An 18,028-nucleotide genomic window follows, 5' to 3' on the forward strand; every position below is an offset into this window, starting at 1 on the left:
AAGTCCTGTGCTCAGTGCATGAGTTGGCTGTTTGAAACCTGGGGCCTATGCAGGGTCGCTTGGCTCGGCCTGGGAGGAGGGGACTGGACCTGCCTGGACTGAGTCTACCAGGTTTATCTTAGTCCACAGGGGAGGCTTTGCCCTGGAGGAGGTGGGAATAGGGGATGGGCTGGGGGGAAAGGTGAGGGGGGGCGGGAGGGGGGAGAACAAGGGAATCCGTGGCTGATATGTAAAACTGAACTGTATTGCAAAATATATAAAAAAAGATAAGATAATAAATATATCAAAAATTGAAAAAAAAAAAAGCCATATATGAGAAACCCACAGCCGCCAACATCCTAAATGGAGAAAATCTTGAAAGAATCCCACTCAAGTCATGAATGAGACAAGAATGTCCACTATCCCCACTCCTTTTCAACATTGTGCTTGAAGAACTATCTGGAGAAATAAGGCAAGAGAGGGACATTAAAGGAACACAAATAGGGAAAGATGTCAAATGATCCCTATTTGCTAATAACATGATGCTATATATCAGAGAACCAATTACTCTTTCAGTCCAAAGTTCCAAACTCTTCCTCATTCCTCCAAAACAATATGGCCAGGGTCTTCACAGCAACAGCCCACTCTCTGATAGAAACTTCTGTATTAGGAACATTTCTACTGGTGTGATAAAATAAGATGACCAATGGAACTTCAAGAGAGGTTTATTTGGGCTCATAGTTTCAGAGGGTAAGAGTCCATCACGGTGGAACACTGCAGAAAGTAGCAGGCATGGTGGCAGGAGCAGGAGGCTTAGAGCTCGTTTCTGCAACAGGAAGCGTGCGTGCACACACACAGAGCACTCTGGAAGTGGAATTGGCACTTGACTTTTCATCTCAAAGCCCTTCTCCAATGACATACTCATTCTGGCAAGGCCATACCACTTAAACTTCATCAGACAGTGCCACCAACTGAGAACCACGTGTTCAAATGTCCTACATTGTGAAGGTCTTTCTCACTCAAACCACCAATAATACATATGTCAGAATAAATTGGCAAGGGTTTTAAAGCAGTCATACCTAAAATTCTCTAAGGAGCAATGGAAAACACTTCTATAAATAAAATAGAAACTCTCAATAAATAAATGGGCTACATAAAGAATAATCAAATATATATTTTTAACTAAAATTACAATTCAAAAGTATACTGCATGGCTATAATATAAGAGATGAAAGAGGAGAGAAGGGGAAGCTTTGGCTTGAAGATACAATAGAAATGACATAATCTGTACAGAAGCAAAACAGGGTGAAAATCAGATGAACAGTGTCTCTGAATCTGTGGAACAAAAGTCTAGCTGTCATGGGAATTCTAATGGTAGAATAAAGGGAATACACTGTTCTAGAAAATATTTATAGAAATAATGGCCCCAAACTGAAATTTGGCAAATTCATCCCAGTGTTTTAAAAGATTAAGAGAATCCAAAATAAGCTATATCCAAAGACATCCATGGCAAGACATCTTAGACTCAAACTTCTGAAAAAATAAAGCAAAATAAGAAATTATTGAAAGCAGGAAGAAATGAGGCATTATCCACAGGAGAAAAATTATCCAAACAGTACCTTCCTCATCCCAAACCATGGAGACAAGAAGCAAATGGCACATTTTATAGGTGCTTAAGAATTACCCAATCTAAAAATATTCTCAAAGATACTGCAGATTAAAACATGAAATTATAAAAAATTTCAAAGACAAAGCATGCAGAAAATAAATCCTATGGCAGGCTTATCTCTGACATAAAGACATATTGATAGCATATAAAAATATAACTCACTTCTAGACACAATATATAATCAGAAATCAAAGCAAAGATCATAATGGCATTTATGATAGCTACAATATTTAAATGCTTTGCTCCATATCTGACAAGGGCTTTTTTTTTCTTTTCGTGATTGTGTCTCACTCTGGAGCCCAGGCTGGCCTGGGCCTCATCACTTCCCTAGCAACAGCTTCCCAAGTGGGATTAAAAGTGTGTACCACCACAGCAGCTAATAAATACATGTGACATACAGAGTATGTACACTACAATATCTAGTACTAATAAAATTAAAAACCCAAATAATTAATAGACATGTTCCTTTTTTGAAAATGTAGGCTTAATATAGTTAATGTTTTTACTCTCCCCAAACAGCTCTGAGCTGTAGCTCAATTCCAATCAAAGTTCCTGCCTGAGCCTCTCACTACAGAATTTGTTTTTCAAAGTCTTTTTGTTTTTCATACTTAGAACTTGTATAGCAGGACAAAGTGTTTAGAAGGGTCAAAACAATTCTGAAGAATCAAATTGATTAATGCCACTGAATTTAACACATTGTGAAAAGCATCAACTATTATAACAGTATAGTCTTTGTGAAATTCAGGTATTGAGATGAATGGAATAAAAGAGTCTTGTATTTAGGTACAAAGAAATATTATGAACTGATACTTCACAGTTAAAAGGCAATTTACTGGGGAAAATATCCTTTGAAAAGTGATGCTGGCACAACTGGACATATATTTGCAGCAAAACAAACTTTAGCCTACAATACATAACTTATACAAAGTATAGCTCTAAATGGAATATGGAGCCAAATATAAAACATAAATTTATAAAAATTTTCAAATATGGCATAAAATGCTTATAGCTTTAGGTCAGAAAAATAATGCCTAGATATAACATCAAAGCCATGATACATAAAAAAATCAGATTTCATTAAAAAATGTAATTTATTGATTGATTCTTTGGGAAATTCACATCATGCACCACAATTCCACTCATTTCCCAATCCCTCCATATCTGCCCTTCACCCTTGCAGCAGCCCTGCTACCTCCTAAAAGAAAGATAAGAACAAAGAAAATGAGCATGTAAGAAGACAACAGCATGAGGGGGCTGGAGCTGGGGCGGTGGCTAGCAGGGGAAAGCATCTGCTCCAGCAAGCCTGACAGTCTGGGTGTAGATTCTGGGAAGCCAGGAAAGAGCTAGAAGACAGAGACAAGGGTCTGTGACCCCAGTACGCCTATGGCACAATGGCATATATTTTTACATAAACACTGGGTGAATATTTGATACTGCAAGACAGAACTGCTTCAACACTTTTCAGAGTTGACCAACATTTTGATTTATTATAGTCACTGCTAAGAATATTGCTTAGCATGAAATGCCAGAAATCTGTTTTGGAACATCTAGGTAATTGAATTCTGTCCTAATCTCAAGCCAAATTCTATTTAATGACTTTTTTTAATGAAGCAAGTCAGGAACTCAAATAGCAGTTTTTAAAATCACTCAAAAAGAATAAAATTTAAAACAAATACTAAATATTAAAATGTTAAAAAGTCCTTCTTTTCCACAACACAGGACACAAAATTCTGATGTACATTAAATCATTGCAATTGTATAACATAAAAAGTTCCATTTTGTTTCTTTGTTTGAGATGAGGTTTCTCTATGTATTCTTGGCTGGCCCAGAAGTGACTATGTAGACCAGGCTGGCCTCCAACTTGCTGAGAACCTCTTTCTCTGCCTCCAAGCGCTGGGATGACATTCCTGAGCCACCATGCCTTCAGCATTCTTTATGAAGAATAATTCATTACTTTTTACTAATATAATAAAATAGTATGTAATATATAGTTATTTACTAAAAATAATTATATCATAAATGGCTATTTACACCGAAGAATTTAAACAGGCTACCAAAATTTTTTTTTTTTTTTTTTTTTTTTTTTTTTTTTTTTTTTTTTGGTTTTTCGAGACAGGGTTTCTCTGTGTAGCTTTGCGCCTTTCCTGGAACTCGCTTTGGAGACCAGGCTGGCCTCGAACTCACAGAGATCCGCCTGGCTCTGCCTCCCGAGTGCTGGGATTAAAGGCGTGCGCCACCACCGCCCGGCCAAAATTTTTTTAATGGTTTAATAATGACTCAGCACTTCATTTAAAGAGCTATTCATGATGTAGCAGCACCTCAGTGTGAACAGATTAGGCTTCTAAGAGTTACCAAACTTTCTTTAAATAGATTCTTTACATTTTCTTTTATTTCACTAATGAGTAAAATACTACCCAAATCTATCTCTTCTAGTTAATGTCTACCTGAATTTTCTTGAGTAGGTTGGCTCTAACAGCTAGTTAGAGAAGGTCTCTTGTTTAATTCACATACAAAATTAAGGTAGTACTGGTACATGCTACAACATGGATGAGCTTTGGAAATATGTTTAGTGAAAGAACGTGGTTACAAAGATTATATGAAAAATTGAGAATAGGCAAATCTAAAAAGAGAAAAGATAGACTAGTATTTAATTGCCTAGGGTTGGAAAAGTAGATGGAAGGGTTAGTTGTATAGGCTTTTGCAGAGACTATGAAAATGTCCTAAAATTAACTGTAATGATAGATAGTGTAGAAATCTTTGACTATGCTTTGAATTATATTTAATATGAGAGAATTATATGGTCTCTGAATTATATTTCAATAAAGCTATTTAAAATCAAGTAATGTTTGCAACAATAATTTATGTAGTCTGGAAAATAATTTTCATGGTAAGAGAGTTATTGGCATTTAATATTCAGCTATAATAGAAAACACTGTACTTTAGGAAGAAAAGAAGAACATACATTTAAATATGACATGGTCATGTCCTTAAAAGTTTCACATTATTTAGAAAAAGATCAACAGTTACACATATTATATAAAGAAGCTTTCAGCTTACAGCTAAGAATAATCAATGACAGTTCATTACAATGTGCCACATGATGTTAAATTTAGCAAGCTAAACAGTATCTGAACATAAAAAAAGCTTTATAATTCACATGTCAAAAATTTACTCTAAACAAAATAAACAGTTAAGTAAAAGAAGAGACTAATTATATTAGTATAACTCTTTTTTTTTGTCTCAAAAGAAAACAAGTGTTCTTTCTTTGCCAAGCTAAATATAATAGGCCGTGAATTATAAGATCAAGCAAGCAAACTATATGTTTTCTAAAATATGAGTATCCTTCATCAAGTTTTATACTTAGAGCAGCTAAAAGACCTATGTGGAGGATCAGCATTAAACCCAAAGGACAGGTACTGCAAGGCAAGAAAGAAAGCAATTCCCTCGTGTCTTTTGCAGGTCACTACCAAGGACCATGTTAGCAGATCCACACCAGACCCTTAACAGGCAGTTCTGCTGCTACCAGTAATTAGCTTGGACAGCTCTGGCTCCAAGAGTAGCAGCAAGGCTACACCATAATGAGCTCAGCTGGGATTAGCAGGACAGGGCAGGGAACCAAGAGAGCTCAGGCATTCTGCATTGCGTATATATCTAGGAGATCAAACAAGGATGGCTGGCTAGGTTATCCCCTCTCCACCTCATTCCAAAAATGAAGCACGGCAGTGTCTAAAACACAGGCTAATGAAGAGCGACACTCTCAACAGATGAGAGCCACATTAATTAACACAATCCCTAGATCATATTATACAGTTTCTGTTAGAGCTAGCGAATGTGCAACTTGTTATTGCATAATTATCTATCTATACACATACATACATATACAGTCTTATTTCTAAATCTCAGATAATCTCATTTTCAAGTTTTAAAATGTACTTCTCTAGTAAGACTTTGAGTAACAAAAAATTTCCCAGATTATTTATGCAATTTTCTGTTGTTCCGAAGAAACTCACTTTTGCACCATCAACTCTCGGTTTTCTTTTTTGAAATACGCCAGCTCATTCCACACAGCGTCTGAGTCTTCCTGTCGAAGTTGTTGAGGATGTGCTCGCTTCACTTTTCTAGTTTCAGTCCTACTTTTAAAATAAAAAATTTGCAGCATATTCAAAGTGCCATAAAGTTTATTTATACATTCCTTAAAATTCAGAACTATCCAATGACTAAATCTGTTACAAATTTAATTTTACTGTTTCTTAGATGACTTTCCTAATACCTAAGCATGTCAAAATTAAAGTCCTATATCATAATTTCCTAAAACTAAATTGCTACCATGAAAAGAAAACTTTTAAGTAGGCATATGATATTAATAAACCTAAGGGTTTATTCTCTCATTCATTCTAGTATAATAGTAATAAAACATACTCTGTAGGATTATATGTCTACAAAAAAAGACACAAGCAATTGATTCATCTAGAATTTGCTGACATCCAATCTGCATGTGGCAAAGATGCCCTATCACAGACAAGTTATTAACAGTGACTATGTCGGATAGCAGATTGCAGTCTTGGAGGGATCACTGCAAGCTGGGTGAGCAGAGTTAAAGCTAGGGAAAGCTGCTCTATCACTGCTTCATAGAGACACAATGTGAACCATTTCCTATTCATCAAAGGAAAAGATTAGATGGGACAATTATCTACACGTGAGGCCAAATGCCCTTTATAGTTTCATTTTCTGTACATAAAACAAACTTTACTTCTAGTTTTTAAAAGTGCTGTACTGGCCAATTTAGAAACGACTTCTCTACAGAACAGACCAATGTGCATCATCAACAGTGCCCTAAAGGATCCATCTCAAAGTGGGAGGGAAGTAGATTTTCTGTATTCATTCAGTCCTTTGCCCTCTGTTGATACTGTTAACAAGGGAGCAACTTACGACTAACCAAGATCTGAACACCTGTTCAGGGCAATTGAACTGAGACTGCCAATTCATTCACACAAGCTGAAGTTAAAAAAACTGATGGATAGTAAAGATCTTCAAACTGCAGATTAGGCTGAAATAGTTTTAAGGTGGTTAACTATACAAGTAGGTTTCATATTTCTACTGTCTTTCCATTAAAATGTAAATACTTTGGGGTTATAAAATTTTTAACACCAGTATTTTATTTATTTAAAAGTAGTTCTTCAATAATATGGATATTAACTGGTTTTACTTCGAAGTATAGACTTTTATTAAGCTATTCTATTGATAGTAAAGACATATACTACTCATAATCACCTGCCAATGACATCTGTAAATGATAGGAAAGTCTATAGTTATGGCTAGCACATTTTTCTGTTTTCACTTGTTATGTTCTCCACTAAAATACTCACAGTAAAGATTTGACTACCAAATAATTTCTCTAAAACCAAACAAAAGCCATTAAAACACCTATGTAATGCTCTCCAATCCATTTAATATTTAGGGAAATGCCTTTATGAGCCATGTAACTCACATGCCACTGTCTTCTTCCCACTGTTTTAATTGCTCTTTTACTGCTCTGTAGTTGGTGTGCAACATCTGTAGCCTTTCCTTGCGTTTTTCATGGGCATCTCTTAGCTCATCATTTTCTTGGCTCTATAGAACAGAAAAAGCAAGTGTATAAGTACGAAAAGCTATTGATATAATGATTCAAAATTACTCACCTAGAGATAAAATGTGAGGGAAGGCCATGTGTAACCTTGAGTGCACTTATAATACTTATTTCAGCCAAAACCATTTTTTCCCTCTAGTCAAAGAACAGGCTTGCTTGATCAATTCAATCAATTCACTACATTTCTGTGTACCTTACATAGGCTCAAATTTTATCTGTCAAATCAGTTTCATCCTTTTTCTTGCTATTAGTTCATAGACATTCAAATATTCATAAATTTATTTCAGAAACATTCATTTTCTATCAGCACGAGGTTTGTTTGCATATATGAAAATTATTTTATTAAAGATATAAGGATAGTAGTCATAGTCGGAGAAATTCCTAAGGCCATGGATCCATAATTCACATGTAATAAAGCCCAGGGATTTCACAGCAGGAAGAGAACAAGGATGGACATATGCTATAAACAGTGTAATTTAACATTCAGGTTCTACCATGAAGACTGCAAAACGGAGAAATAAGCTTAGTGGTTTTGAAAAAGTCACAATAAAAACCAAAGGATTACTTTTGACATCAACACATAGATTAAATTATACCAGTCAACAATGTTTATATGTATAGCAAATGAGGGAACTATTCATTAGATATAGCCATATTACAAAGACCAATCTCTTGGTCCTCAAAAAATGTATTTGTTACTGTATTATTTATGAACTGTGTTTCTCAAACTAAAACAAGTAACTTCCTGAGCTTTTGTTCCCCATGAGAACTACAAATAAAAATAAATAAATAAAAAAATTTAAAAAAACAATCGAGAGAGGTGACTCAGTAGTTTAGAGTGCTTACACAACCATGGTGGCTCAGAACCATCTGCAACTCAAGTTCAATGGAATTTGATACCTTCTTCTGGCCCTCATGGGCACCAGACACATCATACACACACACACACACACACACACACACACACACACACACACACACACACACGCACACACACACGCACACACACATGCACACACACAGGCAAAACACTCATACTCACAAAATAAAAATATGAATCTTTAAAAGCATACTATTTTTGTATGATAAACTCCTATGGTTAATTGCCAGGGGAAACAGGTTCTCTCTAGCCTGTAGTGATGTGAAATGAGTAGGCATTTGGTACTCTGATTTGAATGCCATTCTGAGAGAGACTTTCCTATTAGCTGCATAATCTTACAAACACAACTAAATTCAACTTCTTTTTCTACAAAACACAGAATAGGAAACAAAGGCTTATAGGCAGAAGCCTGGCAGCAGGCCTTCCCTAGAGACACACACAGCAAAACTAAGCATCTTTTATCATCCCTTCTCCAGGTATTAACAGTGATAGCCTTATCTTTTAGAATTCACTGTTTTCTTGTACACTTACTGCTCTTCTATGTTGGAAGATAATATTTATAGTTTGTATTGTTTTACTCCAATTCTGTCTCACAAGTATTGATACTCATTCACTCTCTTTTTATTATTCTTCTAGTAGAATTTCTTAAATGGCTATCAGAACTATTGAAGTCAGGTGCATGGCGAGAAGTTTTTATAGCAGAGGAAAATGACAAGTTTTGATAAAGACTAAAAGTATGAGAGTGGCACCGCTTGACTGGGGTATTCAGAAAAATCATTATCTAATAAGAGTTTTAGAATAGTTTGAAACCACTGCTGCAAACTTGTTAAAAGCAGCATACTTTAATGCCAGAAATAGCCATTAAAATTAAAATGCTTATTTTAATATTGTGGCAGACATTTAAATTTAGGATGCATCAGTTTCTTTATCTTTAAAATAGGAGCTATCCTGTAGGGAATAAAGAAGGAATTTAAACTTACATTTTTCATACTATATTTACTAAACAATCTAAATGCCAGTTATTTTATTAGGAATTTTAAAAAACTACATTAGAAATTTCTTAATAAAGTAATTTAACTATAAGAAATGTTTAGAAGAGATCAAGGCCAAAATAATTTTCAAAAATAAGTTTATAGCTAAACTATGTAAAAAAAAAAACCCCTTCTATAATAGCTTGCTGTAATTATTCTTCATGGGATCAAATACATTCCCAATAATTTCTTGTTGTACAATTAATATTTGATTAATATTCTAAGTTTTCTACAGTAACTATAGTCCACAGCTCTAAAGGATAAGAAGTCTTTATAGGAGATCAATGAACTTTGTTTTAACTTTACTTGTCTCTTCATTGATGTATAATACTCCAGTGCTGATGTAATTCTTACAAAGCTCTTAAAGTTTAAACTATTGGAAAGTAAATTCAAACCAAAGATTTTTTTTTTTTTTTTGGTTTTTCGAGACAGGGTTTCTCTGTGTAGTTTTGGTGCCTGTCCTAGATCTCGCTCTGTAGACCAGTCTGGCCTGGAATACACAGAGATCTGCCTGGCTCTGCCTTCTGAGTGCTAGGATTAAAGGCGTGTGGCACTGCGACCCGGCTAAAGATTATTCATAAATATACAGTTAATGATAATATTTAAATATATTTTCAGTCACATAGGTGGTTTTATGGAATTCATTTGCCTTCAGAAATAGAGTTAAAATGGTATAAAAATATAAATATAGAATACATTTCACTTCTCCCTTATTCAATACTTTAAAAAAAAGACATAATCTAAGTTTGTATGTCACAAGGTGATTACCTCAAAAGGAACTGTAAAAATGAATATGAACAGACTCTTTATAACCTCACATATATAGCCTCTTCATTGAATTGTAATCCTTTAATTCCTATTCCATATATAATAGTGAAAATAAAAATAGTAGTTTTTATCAGAGAAATATTGCCACGACAAGCCATATGACAAACTCAAGTGTAAGAACTGATACATTTTATGTTATTACCTACTAAATCTTCCTAAAGGACACACAAATATCCACGGGTAGCCATTAAATTAGATCCATTCATTGGATCATTCTATAAAACATTTACTAAATACTTTCTATACTTTTTTTTCTAAAATGGCTAGGGATCCTGAAACATTAGGAACTGGAACTAAGTAAACTCCATCAAGTAAATTTTCTCTATTTTTTTTTTCAGAAGAACAGAAGTGATTCTTAATCTACTCTTCTGGTTTGTTTAAAGGTTCCTTGGTAAAAATAAGGTGAATTAGGAGCATAAACTCTGTTCAAAAAGTAGTCATTCGGTCTTTAGAGAACAAGAACACGTGTGTAGAGAAGTGAGCAAAATATTATTTTCTCTTTTTGTCTTTATTCTTTGAGAATTTCATGCACGTTAGATTAATCTTGATGAAGGTGACATGGAAATAACAGAAATAAACTGATCTCAGCAGAAGCAGATTGTCTTTTAATATCAACAAGTCTCTTAATAATTAATTAATTAATTGTCTTTTAATATCGCCAGTCTCTCAGCCAGAGAGGAGAGGATACACACGTAATAGGATGGCAAGACTCCATCTACAGGTCAGTTCCCCTGCCGTCTCAGAGTACTTAACAATGGAGGTTGGTATATTGAGCTTGTCGCTAACTTCCACAGGTGCTATCAGTCAAGTCAACTTTCCTGTCCAGTTTCTCAGCTCACCTGAGGCTTTCAGCTCACTAACCCTTCAAATCATGTCAACAAGACAGTTCAATCATATCCACCTCCTACTTCCCTTCTCTAACCCCTACCAGCCCCATAGCTCCATGCTCCCCTTCCAACGTTATGTTCTTTCTCTTCTTTCTATAATAACCCATTGTGTTAAAAAAAAGTTAATGAATTTTCAAGGATTGCATTAGGGATACTTAATTTTTATCAAAATGTATAAATTTCCTATGTATCAGGGCTATGGAAAAATACACATAAACTGTAGGCCCTATTCAACATTTTTTGTCAATTTGACACAGCTTAGAGTCATTTGAGAGGAATATTTTGACTCAAGAATTGCCTAGGTCAGATATGGCCTGTTGGTAAGTCTATGGAGGATTATCTTGACTCTTAACTGAAATAAGGTCCAGCTCACCGTGGGTGGCACCATCCGTAGTTCAGTTTCTTTGAACTACGAAAGAAAGCTACTACATAAGAGGCTATAAGCTCAGCCAGAAAGCTAGTCAGCATATAGCTGTCCTCCATGGATTTTGCCCCAGGTTCCTGTCTTGATGTCCCTCAATAGTGGACTGTGGTGTAAAGAATTCCTGGAAAGATGCTTTCTGCACAGGCATGGACTGTTAACTTCAGTGAGTACAGAGTTTGGAATATTGTTGATCAGATATCCTAATTGCAATTTCCCTCAGGCTATCCTTAACACCCTAAACAGCCTTCTTGGCTACCTAAGAGTCTGACTTAATATCCTGATTAACAGATAAAAATCTTTACAATGTATTAACAAAACCCCATTCTCTACCAAAGGACTAAGAATGTTATCAGATAACATTTGAAGCACAGAGTTGAGGTTCTTCTGTTTGTTGTAACTACCCACTTATTGTTCCCACCAATGTATTTTTAAAATTCCCTAATATATATCTTCCTTTGTTCTGTTATAAACTACTTCCTCACTGGGGGGTTATATTTGGGGAGACCTAAATATATGTTTACTGGTTTATAATCACTCAAATATGGCTACAGAATAGCCTCTTATTCCCTTGGAGGAGTGGGTTGTATTGTTTTTCTTTTGTTTCTGTCTTTTGGCATTGACAAGAGTCTATGTGGCCATTCCTACTCAAACCACACCTTCTACAATGATAAAATAGAGACAGGGAGAAAGATATGCAGGAAGACAATGTGAAAACATTGGGAGAATGCCACTTATAAAGCAAGGAATATCTAAGCAACAAGAAACGAGGAATGGGACTAACCCTCAGCAATCAGAGGAACTGATGTGGCTGATGTCTTGCTATAATCTGGCCTAGCCTGCAGAACCTCAAGATAATTCACTTCCATTGTACTAAGTCACTCAGTTTGTGGTACTGCCTTACAGCAGTCCTAGAGAAGCAGACACATTTATTATCATCACTGTTACCATTACTATTTGTGGTGCTGGCAACAGAAGCCAGGGCCTTCCGAACTCTAAGCCTGGATTCTACCACTGAGCAATATCCCCCAATGTGGAAAAGTTAACCCCCATTATGAAGTATTAAGAAGGCAGGAACTTAGAGTGACCTCATGCTTAGAGGTCTGGTCTATGTGAGAAGAGTGAGATTAGACCAGTTTTCTTTTCTTTTTCTGTGAAGACCTCAAGACTGAATTGCAGTGGCTTAGTAGGAAGAGAGAGAGCACTTCCTATCTCTCACTGTCATACATGAGCCTGATGACTTTGCCTGCAGAAGGTTATCACTAGATGGGGTCCCTCCATGTTCAGGAACTGGTATCCTAAAGAAACCTCTTTTTGTGTTAGGTACAAATCTCTGGTATTGTGTTAGTAGCAAAAGCATACACTAATTCAGTGATTAAAGCAGAGAGCATTCCTCAATCTGTTGAAAACCTCAGTAAAAAAAACAAGATTTTTCTCTCTGTTTGACCATATCTGAGCTGAGACACTGTCTTCCCTTGTCTCTGGATTCAAACTCAGACTTCGACATGGAACTTACAGAGTGAGTCCTGGTTCTACAGCCTGAGGACTCAGACTGGAACTATACTGTTTACACTCTTAGACCTCCAGTTCCTAACTACAAATCTGTAACTTCTCAACTTCTATAACTGTATGAGTCAATTGCAATTTAATATAAACAATCCTATATGAAAATATGATTGGGATGAATATATGTGCATATATATACATACATATACATATACACACATGCATGCACACACATGTATATACTCTTTCTTTCTGACATAGTGTGATGTAGTAGCTCAGGTTGGCCTCGACAATATCATGTAGCTGAACTTCTAACCCTCCTCCTCTTCCCGAATGCTGAGATGGCAGGTGTGCTCTAGGGTCCAGTTTTATCTAGAGCTGGGATTAAACCGAGGACTATGTGCCTTCTTGGCAAGTACACTACTAACTGGTCTGTATCCACACATTCTTAGCTAAAGACAAGGTCTTAGAGGGCAAGCAACCCATTGTGTCTTAGCAAGTTGCATAATAAGTGAATAATACATGCTGACTAATTAAAACGATCAATTAATTCCTTTGTGTAAACAAACAGACAAGGAACTCCAATATTTTTCTGTGTTCTTTGTAAACTAAACTAAATGCTAGATGAAATAATCTACCCTTTCTTTTTGGTAGAAAGAATATATGATCATTTTTGTTTGTTTTAGAACAATAGTTTGACTATGAATAAACATAAATAGTTGAGAAAAGGTAGAAAATTATTATTTATAGTGCATATATAACTGTATCTCTAAACCAATTTTGATCTAGAAAAAACAAACTAGGCAAAAAAAATCTCCCCAAGAATAACTATATATACATAAAAAGAATAGAGCATTTAGGACTGCAAGAAGGCTCAAAGGTATAGTGCTGACCTGCTACACATGAGATCCCAGGCACAACACAGAGCACTGCAATAGGAGAGGCTGTGGAGAATCAATTATATGACAGATACTAAAGGAGTGTAAGACTTCAGGTACCTATGAATGAAGAATGAAAAAAATCCATATCAAAGCCAGAGAAGAAAATTAAAGTCCTTCAGGGCCCGGGAATGTAGCTTAGTGGTTAAGTACCTGTCTAGCAAGTGTGAAGCTCTAGGTTCATCCCGAGCATCACAAAAATAAGTAAACAGATAAATAGATGAGCCAGAGAGACAGACCCCCAATACAGTCACATAAAACTAATAAAAAATTATATGCACTAAGAATTTCTTCTCATAAACAAAGCTCACTGAATATGAATTAGGAAGTATGTACTCTCAAAGACAAAGCAATAAGGTATATGCTCTTAAAAATGGGCAGAGAATGAATTTAAAGACCACATGAAATGTCCTGTAATAAATTCAGTTGAAATGTAAAAATAATACATAATATATTTATTTGGTATTTTTACTATGTGTTTGCATTTGTTTTGTTTTGTTTTTGCAGGCTTGGAGATTGAACCCAAGACTGTGCACGCATTAGGTAAGTGCTCCACCACTGAGCTACATCCATAGCTCTATCTGATTCTCATGTAAAAGTAACTTTATTATCAAATTCATTAGATTTAGAATCACCTAGAAGACAGGACTCTTGGTATGTCTGGGAGGAGATGTCCAGAGAGGTTCACCTGAGAAAGGAAGATCTACCCTGAATCAAAGCAGCACCACCATCCCATGCATGGAGGTTCAGACTAACTAGCATTCAATGTTCATTGTTTCCTCTATAAAACAAGAAAAGTAACTAACACAGTATTTACAAGTAACTTGAGCAAAGTGAAAATAATATTTAATCCAATTTAGTCTTAAAATGTTTATCATATGATAAACAACAGGAAATTCTTCTACTATCTATGGTGTTGTGTTTTTGTGTCTAAAATACTGTAATAAATTTATTCCCAATTTTATTTGAAATTAATGAATAAGTATTTCATTTTCAAGTAGTAAATACTTTCAGTATTTACTTAAATAGTTAAAAATCCTAAGAAATCTGTTTTAAAGACTGTTTTTACATAATAACTAAATTCAGAAAGGACAACCATGTGAACTGTATCCTTGCTGTTTACATTTATCTTTGCATGGCTTTAATTAAAGAAACGGTTTAATGTTCACCTTTAGCTGTAGTGTCTTCTCTAAGTTTTCAATCTTTCTTTCAGCTTTTTTCAGCTTCCTTAGCTCCTCGGAATCCAGGAAAGTGCTCTTTGGGGACAAAGACCTTGAGCGTTTCACAGGTGGTTCCTCGAGAATAAAACAAGGACATGGTTGAACTGTCTGAAACACTGGATTATGAAAGACATGCAAAATTAAAGAACAAGTAATTTTGAATACTAATAATGAATTATAAAAAAAAAAGTCCTGCATGGAATACCCGAGAAATAACAAGCGGAATTACCACAGTGCTGCAGCTAAAGGTTTCTCTGTGACTCGTTAATGAGAATATTCATTTACATTTACATTGTTTCTTTCAGAATAATGATGTCCCATTAGGGAAGACTAAAGGGTTATAGACTCAGAAATGCAAGAAACCTCATTACAAAGGAGGGGATAGAGGCTGGTCTAATTGCTCTATAAGGGTCCAAGGTTACACTTGATAGGACAACCAGAAACAAGAGGGAAAGGATTTTTTCCCCTTTGAAATAGTTTAACACACTGTGAAGTTGAAGGAACAATATGCTTGAGGAATATAAATACAACAGACAGTAGATCTTATACCATAATGACCATATGGTCATTAACTGTAATGTGGCCAACTAGAGACAAGAATGTGTGTTTATATTATGTAGCTCCATATACCAATCTGGAGACAGAATGCAGGAAAATGGCTATAAAGCTGGGCAGCAGTGTTCCCTTTTTATGCATGTCCTTACAAAAAAGAAAAAGAAAATGTTTAAAATACACCTGTTCTTCCTTTACTTGGCTTTGGAAATAAAAATAGTTTATTTTCAAACTTCAGCAATATAGCAAGCAACCAAATTTAGTCCTATAACTGTTTTTAATCTTATGAATGCTTTCTTTCATTTAAATAAGGCTTGGGAAACTACCTCAAAATAAGAGCTGCAAAGTAAGTGATATTATGATGAAGAAATAAAATCCACACTTGTGAAAATTACTAACAATACAGTAAGGCATAAGTAACACTGCCATGGGTACACCGATCAGTCTTACTTAAAATGCTTCCTTCATCAAGGCAGCTTGTTCTAATCATTAAAAAAAGGGGTGGGGGACTGGAAAGAACCCAAAGCAATCATCCTCAGCACACTGTTTGTGCTTACACGAAACACTCTTCTGGTGTAACAGGTGTGAGGAAAAAATGTTTAAAATGCCTTGCTTTTAGGAAAAAGTTACCTCAACTTATCTATAACCTTTCTATCAGTAAATATTCTATAGCATATTCTGCTGCATAATATAAACATATAATGCATACCAAAAAAAGAAAGAAAAAGAGTAGAGAAGTTTAAAAAAATATGCCATGTAAAATTTGCTGATTTATCTTTATTGCTACCCTTTGAATCGCTAATAAAACAATTAATGTTGAAATATCTCAGTATTTTTTTTTTTTTTTTTTTTTTTTTTTTTTTTTTTTTGGTTTTTCGAGACAGGGTTTCTCTGTGTAGCTTTGCGCCTTTCCTGGAACTCACTTGGTAGCCCAGGCTGGCCTCGAACTCACAGAGATCCGCCTGGCTCTGCCTCCCGAGTGCTGGGATTAAAGGCGTGCGCCACCAACGCCCGGCCCAATATCTCAGTATTTTATACTCCATGTGTCTTGTACTTTATATATCATACTGGAAAAAATGAATATTATATACACTTCCTTTTACTTAAAATTACAAATTCAAGTAACTACATTTTACAATAAACTCTATTAAGTAGATGAGGGATACTTACCAAAAACAAGTAAGTTTTTATTTTCAATATATACAAGGAAAGAAATGCATGCTTCTCTGTTTCTGACTTCCTCCCTTGCCTTGCCAGCCTCCTCCTGACAAATGAGTAAGATGATAAAATGTCTACCTTGCGTTTTCCGTCAGCACTCTTCCCTGAGAAACTCTGGGCAGGGGGTCTACTCTCCAATAACTTCTCATTTGCCACTTTCAGGTCCTTCTGTAAACACTCGATTTCAGACTTCTGTGAGACCATTAATGTTTCCAAGCCTGATAACGATGGCTGTTGCGGCAACTGTTATTTAAAGTTTACATGTCAAACCCCACATATGATATTTTATATCATTTAAAAATATGGGTACATTTCTATTACACCATATAAATCATTAACATTCTTGGGAAAATTCATTTTAACAGCAGACGATAGGCTATAAGAGGTTATAGAACCCAGTTCAGTCATTTTATGCACAAGGCCCTGAGAAAGATCAAGATCTAAAAGTCTAAACTCCCTTTATCTAAACCATATCATTTTAATAGTGATATTTTTCAGCTAAAACACCAAGGATCTATACAAATGTCTTCATAAATATTGTTGTTATATAGATTTGCAGGAAAAAAAAACTTTAAATTGAAGCTCCATGACATACACCTATATCTATAAATCTATAAATCAATCACTAGAAGTTTATGGTTATAGACAAGTGTCTCCTTCTACCATCTGGAGACTGAGTCACAAGAGCACAGAATAAGAATCTAGGGGAGGGAAGCACCAGCACCATGGAGAGCTAGCAAGCCTACAAAGTGTTACAAATTCATAACCACACTTCAACAATTCTGAGACATTTGACAATCAATTCCCTACTTAGGATTCTCTTTAGAAATCTGCTCATATGTCATAAACTGCTGGTGGTTAGCCCCAAATTTCAATAATAGGAATCCCAGGCAACCTGCTTATGAAAACTAGCTTTCTACTATGATATTCTACCATTTTCACTGAATGATTTGAGACCACAGAAAGCCATGCACAAATACATGTCCAAATTTATCACTTCTTTTACAAAAGATAAATTACAGAATCATTACGAAAATAGTGTTTTCACTGATTTAACGTTTTTAAAGATTTATGTAGCTGTTCCATACATATGTGTTTGTGCCTGAATGTATGTATGTATGTGCACCACATGCATGGAGGAACCCTGGGGAGGTTGGGATAGGACATCTGATTCTGGAGTAGGACTACCCCTGGGACTGTAGTCACTAATCATGGGGTGGCTATAAACAACCCTGTGGTTGCTAGCAACTGAATCCAGGTACTCTGCAAAAAC

At 35.4% G+C, this 18,028-nt stretch overlaps 1 protein-coding gene across 11 annotated transcripts in view; it reads right to left on the minus strand.

Moving 5' to 3' along the window:
- The window catches only part of Cntln (centlein), a 265,736-nt gene that overhangs the window by 118,290 nt on the left and 129,418 nt on the right, over window positions 1-18,028 (minus strand). For 8 of the 11 annotated variants that reach the window (XM_052715950.1, XM_052715948.1, XM_052715952.1 and 5 more), the window contains 4 exons: window positions 16,834-16,998; window positions 14,935-15,060; window positions 7,137-7,258; window positions 5,659-5,781 (listed from right to left, as the gene is read on the minus strand). In XM_052715950.1, the coding sequence (XP_052571910.1) occupies window positions 5,659-5,781; window positions 7,137-7,258; window positions 14,935-15,060; window positions 16,834-16,998 (536 nt within the window). Of the gene's footprint in view, window positions 1-5,658; window positions 5,782-7,136; window positions 7,259-13,720; window positions 13,826-14,934; window positions 15,061-16,833; window positions 16,999-18,028 lie in introns of those variants that run through there. The other 3 variants (XM_052715951.1, XM_052715949.1, XM_052715959.1) reach the window with 2 other exon arrangements.

Source organism: Peromyscus californicus, unplaced genomic scaffold, assembly GCF_007827085.1.
Source record: "Peromyscus californicus insignis strain IS unplaced genomic scaffold, ASM782708v3 Scaffold_5__1_contigs__length_169319896, whole genome shotgun sequence".
NCBI classification, from domain to species: domain Eukaryota; kingdom Metazoa; phylum Chordata; class Mammalia; order Rodentia; family Cricetidae; genus Peromyscus; species Peromyscus californicus.